This window comes from Bison bison, unplaced genomic scaffold (assembly GCF_000754665.1).
Source record: "Bison bison bison isolate TAMUID 2011002044 unplaced genomic scaffold, Bison_UMD1.0 scf7180017864198, whole genome shotgun sequence".
In the NCBI taxonomy this organism is placed as follows: domain Eukaryota; kingdom Metazoa; phylum Chordata; class Mammalia; order Artiodactyla; family Bovidae; genus Bison; species Bison bison.
The window spans coordinates 5,583,120-5,592,011 of NW_011494770.1; the positions used below are offsets into that span (position 1 = coordinate 5,583,120).

Consider the following 8,892-nt stretch of genomic DNA (forward strand, 5'->3'; position numbering starts at 1 on the left):
GGAGCCCAGAAAAATAAAGTCTGACACTGTTTCCACTGTTTCCCCATCTATTTCCCATGAAGTGGTGGGACCGGATGCCATGATCTTCGTTTTCTGAATGTTGAGCTTAAAGCCAGCTTTTTCACTCTCCTCTTTCACTTTCATCAAGACGCTTTTGAGTTCCTCTTCACTTTCTGCCATAAGGGTGGTGTCATCTGCATATCTGAGGTTATTGATATTTCTCCCGGCAATCTTGATTCCTGTTTGTGTTTCTTCCAGTCCAGCGTTTCTCATGATGTACTCTGCATAGAAGTTAAATAAACAGGGTGACAACATACAGCCTTGACGAACTCCTTTTCCTATTTGGAACCAGTCTGTTGTTCCATGTCCAGTTCTAACTGTTGCTTCCTGATCTGCATACAAATTTCTCCAGAGGCAGATCAGGTGGTCTGGTATTCCCATCTCTTTAAGAATTTTCCACAACTTATTGTGATCCACACAATCAAAGGCTTTGGCATAGTCAATAAAGCAGAAATAGATGCTTTTCTGCAACTCTCTTGCTTTTTCCATGATCCAGCGGATGTTGGCAATTTGATCTCTGGTTCCTCTGCCTTTTCTAAAACCAGCTTGAACATCAGGAAGTTCGCGGTTCACATATTGCTGAAGCCTGGCTTGGAGAATTTTGAGCATTACTTTACTAGCGTGTGAAATGAGTGCAATTGTGTGGTAGTTTGAGCATTCTTTGGCATTGCCTTTCTTTGGGATTGGAATGAAAACTGACCTTTTCCAGACCTATGGCCACTGCTGAGTTTTCCACATTTGCTGGCATATTGAGTGCAACCCTTTCACAGCATCATCTTTCAGGATTTGGAATAGCTCAACTGGAATTCCATCACCTCCACTAGCTTTGTTCGTAGTGATGCTTTCTAAGGCCCACTTGACTTCACATTCCAGGATATCTGGCTCTAGGTCAGTGATCACACCATCGTGATTATCTGGGTCGTGAAGATCTTTTTTGTACAGTTCTTCTTTGTATTCTTGCCATCTCTTCTTAATATCTTCTGCTTCTGTTAGGTCCATACCATTTCTGTCCTTTATCGAGCTCATCTTTGCATGAAATGTTCCTTTGGTATCTCTAATTTTCTTGAAGAGATCCCTAGTCTTTCCCATTCTGTTGTTTTCCTCTATTTCTTTGCATTGATCACTGAGGAAGGCTTTCTTATCTCTTCTTGCTATTCTTTGGAACTCTGCATTCAGATGTTTATATCTTTCCTTTTCTTCTTTGCTTTTCGCTTCTCTTCTTTTCACAGCTATTTGTAAGGCCTCCCCAGACAGCCATTTTGCTTTTTTGCATTTCTTTTCCTTGGGGATGGTCTTGACCCCTGTCTCCTGTACAGTGTCACGAACCTCCATCCATAGTTCATCAGGCACTCTATCTATCAGATCTAGGCCCTTAAATCTATTTCTCACTTCCAGTGTATAATCATAAGGGATTTGATTTAGGTCATACCTGAATGGTCTAGTGGTTTTCCCTACTTTCTTCAATTTCAGTCTGAATTTGGCAATAAGGAGTTCATGGTCTGGGCTACAGTCAGCTCGTGGTCTTGTTGTTGCTGACTGTATAGAGCTTCTCCATCTTTGGCTGCAAAGAATATAATCAATCTGATTTCGGTGTTGACCATCTGGTGATGTCCATGTATAGAGTCTTCTCTTGTATTGTTGGAAGAGAGTGTTTGTTATGACCAGTGCATTTTCTTGGCAAAACTCTGTTAGTCTTTGCCCTGCTTCATTCCGTATTCCAAGGCCAAATTTGTCTGTTACTCCAGGTGTTTCTTGACTTCCTACACTTGCATTCCAGTCCCCTATAATGAAAAGGACAGCTTTTTTGGGTGTTAGTTCTAAAAGGTCTTGTAGGTCTTCATAGAACCATTCAACCTCAGCTTCTTCAGCGTTACTGGTTGGGGCATAGACTTGGATTACTGTGATATTGAATGGTTTGCCTTGGAAACGAACAGAGATCATTCTGTTGTTTTTGAGATTGCATCCAAGTACTGCATTGCAGACTCTTTTGTTGACCATGATGGCCACTCCATTTCTTCTGAGGGATTCCTGTCTGCAGTAGTAGATATAATGGTCATCTGAGTTAAAGTCACCCATTCCAGTCCATTTCAGTTCTCTGATTCCTAGAATGTCGACTTTCACTCTTGCCATCTCTTGTTTGACCACTTCCAATTTGCCTTGATTCATGGACCTGACATTCCAGGTTCCTATGCAGTATTGCTCTTTACAGCATCAGACCTTGCTTCTATCACCAGTCATATCCACAGCTGGGTATTGTTTTTGCTTTGGCTCCATCCCTTCATTCTTTCTGGTAGTGACAGCTTTAGAGTATCAGATCTTGAAATTTTGCATTCATCTTTTAGGTGAATAGTGCTAGTTAGGCATGGGGTATAAATTCACTGAAGTTTATGGAGAATTAAAACTGGTTGTCTGCTTTGAAAGTGAAGTAATTTACTATGCTTTTCCATCATTCTGCTTACTTGCTTTCCTCCTCCTCTGCCTCACAGTAAAGGGACCTTTCAAAAAACCAGAAACGGCACCAGCTGCAATAATTGAAATTAACAACTAGCTTTCATATTTAATGTTTCTTCATCTGTATTTGTAAAATGTATGTTTTACAGGCCTGCCGTATCCCAAACAAGCACCTCTTCTCACTAAATGCAGGAGAGCGAGGATGCTTTTGTCTTGCTTTCTCCCACAATGGAAGAATATTAGCAGCAGCCTGTGCCAGCCGGGATGGATATCCAATTATTTGTGAGTAATGATCCTATCTGTTTAGTCTAATATTAGACTATGAGAGGATTTTTTTTTAATTCATTGAAATCTTAATTTGTCATCCACCCATACTACTGAATTAAAATAGATTTCCTCAAGTAAAGTCACAATTCTTTTTTAATAATTTACACTATACAGTATATGTCCAGGAATAAAAATGAGAATGATTAAACAAAGGATAATAATGAGAATGATTAAATGAAGGATAATAAATTTTTTAAAATATTGAAGAGGTACTCTTTGTGTATTTTCTATTTTAAGTATAGAAATTTTGCAGCATGTAGGATTAATAAATCTCTTGAGGAATTTTAGTCCAATTTTAGTCCTTTGATAATAGTGAGAATTTGGTTATGAAAGCCCTCAAATTTCTTATGTACTAAGACAGTAAAAATTGGCTCAGGAATACCAATGAGGATTTTTAATTATAGTAAATCAGCAGAGAGTCCAAAGACCTACTCTTAAAGTACCTTTAAAAAATGGAGAAACCACGTTGACAAGTTATTTCTGTAACATTAGAGATGTTTTTTCAGTGGGTATTCATGCTCTTCTAGTCATAGAGGCATGAAATACTTTCCCTTCTTGTTTAATGGTGAAAACCAGCTCACCTCAGCAGGAAGTAGCCAGCTCTTCATAGGCATCTGCCCCAAGCACTGTCTTTGAGTTTCCCTCAGCTTCACAGTTTATTATTCCAGGGCTGATTGGCTCTTTTTTTCAGCAAGGACACATAATTGGCTTGATTATCAGCTATTAAGTAAATATTCCTCCTCGTGAAATGTTCACTTTAGATGTACAAAGTTATCATGTAGTTTGATTATGACTATGCTATTCTGCTATCGTTAACATTCACTAAAAGCTATGCATTGGGGAAAAAAAGATTCTAAAAAAAACATACCCCCAGAGTATTAATAGTGATTTTTTTTTCCATTATGCACTGGGCAGTGAAATAATTATTTTCATTCTGATATGTATGTTTTTAACATTTCTAGAATAAATATGTGTTACTTCATGCTTTAAGAAAAACTTGAATTTAGATATACCAACTACTGCTTGAATCTGAAAAAAATTTTTAAAAAAGGAAGAATCTTTGTCTTTGGTTTTTGATTATGATGTATCTGCCTGGAATTCATTCAGTTCATAGGATGTACAGATTAATGTTTTCCACAAACTTGGGAAGTTTTTCTTCTTTATTTCTTCAAATGCTATTTCTGCCCCCTTCTGTTTCTTCTCTTCTTCTGAGACTCCCATCATTTCTGTGTTAGTGCACTTGATGGTATGCAACAGATCTCTACACCTTTATTCATTTTCCTTCATTTTTTTCTTTCTGCCCCTCCAACTATGTAATCTTAATTGAATTGTCTTCACGTTTAGTGATTATTCTGACAGTTCATATCTGCTGTTGAGGCCCTCTAGTGAATTGTTTATTATTTCAGTTATTGTACTTTTCAACTCTAGAATTTCTACTTGATCTTTTTTTTTTATAACCTCTATCTATTAATTGGTAAGAAATAATTCTCACACCTTCGTTCTTTAGATGTGGTTTTCTTTAGTTCTTTGAACATACTTTTAAGAAAGGATTTAAAGTATTTAACTAGGTGTCATAGACAGTTTCTGTTGACTGCTTTTTTTTTTCCTGTTTGTGGCCATACTTTCCTGTTTTGTGAATATGTGTGTGTCTCCCTTGAAAACTGAATATTTTAAATATTATAATGTGGCAACTCTGTAAATCAGGTTCCCTCACTTACCCACCTCCATCTGCCCACCTGGGATCTGTTGTTGTTATCCGTATAGTTATTTTCCTAGTTTTTATTCCTTGTGAGGTGCTACCCCTGGAGTTTTTGTCTTGCTAGCTTGGTGGTCAGCTGATGGTTAGAGAGGGATTTTTAAATATCCTTGAGTAAGCAGGTCTCCGTGCCAGTGCCAAAGGGTGCTGTGTGTGTGTGTTGGGGTAGGTTTCCAGTGCTAAAGTAGAGAGTTTACAACTTCACTTTAGCCTTCACTTTTTGTTTGCACGGAGCTTCCCCAGGGCAGTCACAGTAAGATACAAGGCCTTTCAGTGCACAGCCTTTGATGCGTGTGTGTTCTTCTCAGTTCCCTGGAATATACTGGAGCTTTTCAAAGTAACCTATGGCCATCTCATTCCCAATATTTCCTTTTACGTTCTTTGATCAGCTTCTTCTACCTGGTTTCACTGCCTCAGAGGGCCACACTACTGATTATTTTATGCACCCCAGGGTTAGGACTCTTCATCCAGAGCATGCTCAGAACCAGGTCAGATAAAGCCAGGCCCTGAGAATGGAGCATTACAGGAAGCTGCCAAATTGTCTAACAGTTTTGTCTTGGGGATGGGCTTTGGAGGTCTTTAGGCCTTTTCTGCCCCATCTCATAGATGCGAGGCTACTATTCTTTGTAGTTTCAAGGCTGTTGGTTTTCAAGGCTACTCTGGAGCTTGGGAGAGGAGAATGGGAACAGGACAACTTAGAACACCACAGAACTCACTGTTGTTGCCAATATTCATATGTTTTTCTTTAGTAAAATGCTCCTCAGGTTGTTATAAGCCTTTAATTCCCAAAATTTTGAGAAAGTTAATTTTGACAATTTTTGCCAGTGTTCTCGTTGCTTTTATGGGGGAGCAGATTTTCCACGGTCTTTATTTTGCTATAGCAGAAGTTCTTCTGTACATAGTATTTTAAACAGCAGTTGGTTTTACCACTAGGTGGAAGTAGAGACTTGGAAATTGATCTCTGTTGTTAGACAGTTTTACTGTATACATAACATAACAATACCACAATGCCTTGTTTTTCAGATTAAATTAGAATTTTTCTCTCACAGTAGCAGAGTTTAAGTTTCTCATTGCTTCGAATAGTTAAATTTTGCTTGAAATTTGATTGATTTTCAGATAAAATAATACTTTATTCATAAAAGCCCAAATTATAGAATCTTTGAAGTGAATTATAATTTAAAAGTTAACTGTTTGATAAGTTGATTATCAAAGATTATTAGGATTGCTTTGAAAAGAGATCAGAATAATTGTTAATTGTAGCATATTATAAAATTTTAGATATTTAAGTTCTTGTATCTAAAGCAATTGAAATCTTACTTTTAAGTAGATTTTGACCTTTTTTCATACTGAAAATGTTTTTGGTGATAATATTCTATAGACAGTGCTTACCTTATGTACAAATTATTATAAATTATGAATTTTTATATTATTAAGTTAAGAATCCTCTGTCTGGAACTTACTAATTTGGGGAATATTTTCATTAGTATATGAAATTCCTTCTGGACGTTTCATGAGAGAATTGTGTGGCCACCTCAATATCATTTATGATCTTTGCTGGTCAAAAGACGATCGTTACATTCTTACTGCATCATCTGATGGCACTGCCAGGTTAGTAACTTCAGAAGTACTCACTGCTATGTATGCTTGTTGTTGTTCAGTCACTAAGTCGTGTCCGACTCTTTGAAACCGCATGGATTGCAGCATGCCAGACTTCCCTGTCGTTCAGTGTCTCCTGGATACTCCTGGATGCTAAAACTCAAGTTCATTGTCAGTGATGCTATCTAACCGTCTGATCCTCTGTGTATGCTGCATGCCCTCAAAGAGAGTAAATAGAATGTAAAGTGATATAACTGCCCTTATGCTTCAATTATGTCTTTCTTATCAAGGGACTGTCATAAATATGCATCATACAGACTCACTGATTAAATAAGTTATGAAAACTTGTTCCTAAACACATGCTGTTAAATATATTTCATTTATATGATATACAGTGTTTCTAATCCTCAGTCTTTAAATGGTCATTTTGTACAGTTTTGATTAATACTTTGAAGTTATTAAATAACTGAGATTTTTTTTCCTGGAATACAAGCTGTTGATAGCAGGGATTCCATCTGTACTGTTTAGCTGGATCCAGAGACCAAGACATGGTGCTGCTCAATGCATAATGTAGGGTCAGTAAATGAATATGCGTCTTGCATTTTGAGTGTAATAGATTTTCAAATATTTGCATTTTTCAGAATGTCAGTCTTAAAATAATTTAACCCCTTCCAATTTAATAAGTAGTAGTGTTAGTCGCCCAGTTGTGTCTGACTCTTTGCGACCCTATGGACTGTAGCCCACCAGGCTCCTCTGTGCATGGGATTCTCCAGGTAGGAATACTAGAGTGGGTCACCATGCCCTTCTCCACGGGATCTTCCCGACTTAGGAATCAAACCTGGTCTCCTGCAGTGTAGGTAGATTCTTTACTGTCAGAGCCACCGGAGAACTAGAAGCCTACGATTAATCCCTCTTAGCAATATCTTCAATAACCCATCTGGTTTCTTGTTCTTTCAAGTGTAACCATTCTGCCTGACGCCAAGCTATGCTAGAGAAAAAGGCACTACCTTGGTAAGACCTTGACTATGGATTTGAGAGTTGTAAAATCCATAAATTCTCATCTCTGCTGAACAATCCTTTTGCTTGTGTTTATTTAGCTATTTTTTTCTTATTCCTCTAGCAACAGATCCAACCAAATCTTACCATGCTTCAAGTTCTTTGCACAATCTTAAGTTCTCTATACAGTCTTCCCACTTTGATTAAGTGACTACTTTCAATTTACAGTGTAATTTAACCTGACATGAAATTCATGTATTTCTCTCTGGTTTACCACCTAATATCCATAAATTTGGGCTTCCCAAGTGGTAAAAAGCCCACCTGCCAATGCAAGAGACATAAGGGGTGTGGGTTCAATCCCTTTGTGGGGAAGATCCCCTGAGGAAGGGAATGGCAACCCACTCCAGTATTCTTGCCTGGGAAATCCCATGGACAAAGGAGCCTGGCAGGCTACAGTCCATAGTGTCGTAAAGAGTTGGACATGACTAAAGCGACTTTGCACACACATTCATAAATTTACCCATGTGTATCTCTATTCATGTTTGTTAACAAAGAGATATGGGTCCCCACGATCCTTTATTCAGTGTGTTCTGTGGTTTGGTGTGCTTATCCTGCTCTCTCTCATCTTTTTCAGCTTTGAATTTCACTTATATGCTAATAACTTCGAGCTCCTTCTCTTTTTCAAATTCAGCTATTAACACACTTCTGCCTGGATTGCCCAGTGGTACCGCAAATCCAAATCTGAAATCACCAAATTTTGTTTTCTGTTTTTAACCAGCATATAGAATGGATAAGAAAGCTGTTCTTTTTTTTAATTTAAATATTTAAAAAATTTTACTATGTTGTATTGGTTTCCACCATATAAATCAGCCACAATTATACATACATCCCCTCCTTTCTTAGCTTCCCTCCTCTCCCCCATCCCATCCCTCCAGGTCATCACACAGCACCAGACTGGGCTCCCTGTGCTACAAAGCAGCTTCTCACCAGCTAGCCATCTTACACATAGTGTATCTATGTTGATGCTACTTGATCTACTCTTTCCCTCTCCACCATGGCCACAAGTCCATTCTCTGCATCTCCAAATTTTTAAATGCGTCTCCTTATCTACCCTGCCTCCCAAGCTGGGAACTCAGAGTAGTGCTGTTCATCTTTCTTTCTCACATCTAAGTAGTTCTGAAGTGTATCAATTTTCCCTCCTAAAAGGCTCACATTCTGTCACATTCTTTCTGTCTTCACTGCTGTTGCCTTAATTCAAGCCCTTGTTATCTTTTTGCTTCAACTGTTGCTGCTTAAGCTTTGCCAGTGTTCCCCCTCTAGCTCCTCCACCCCTGCTATGCTAAAATTGTTTCCAAAACCATCTTTCATAATGTCCTGACTTTAAAAAATCTTTGATTGCCACTGCCATTTGAAAAATGTTCTGGTTCCTTAGCACAGCATGACAGACATGGCCCTCACTGACCTCCCATTTTCTCCTGTGCACTTCCCATAGTACCCTCTGCCTCACTCACACAAACTTCTGAAACGCCCTTAACATCTCATCTTCTTTGGCATCTCCCTGTTACCTTATCGACTCTCCCTATGCTTCCTGCGCTTCTCCTCCCCTTCCTGCCCAACTCATTCACCCAACAAACATCTAAGTGCCGTGGTAAGCCAAGGTGGGCTCATAGTCATCATTGAAGACCCAGCTCAGATTTTCAGATTTT

The 8,892-nt window shown here is 38.5% G+C and overlaps 1 protein-coding gene across 1 annotated transcript in view; it reads left to right on the plus strand.

The window, feature by feature from the left end:
- AHI1 (Abelson helper integration site 1) overlaps positions 1 to 8,892 on the plus strand; it is a 218,121-nt gene that overhangs the window by 51,406 nt on the left and 157,823 nt on the right. The window contains exons 12-13 of the mRNA XM_010844305.1: positions 2,661 to 2,793; positions 6,079 to 6,202. Coding sequence (XP_010842607.1) covers positions 2,661 to 2,793; positions 6,079 to 6,202 — 257 coding nt within the window. The remainder of the gene's footprint in view (positions 1 to 2,660; positions 2,794 to 6,078; positions 6,203 to 8,892) is intronic.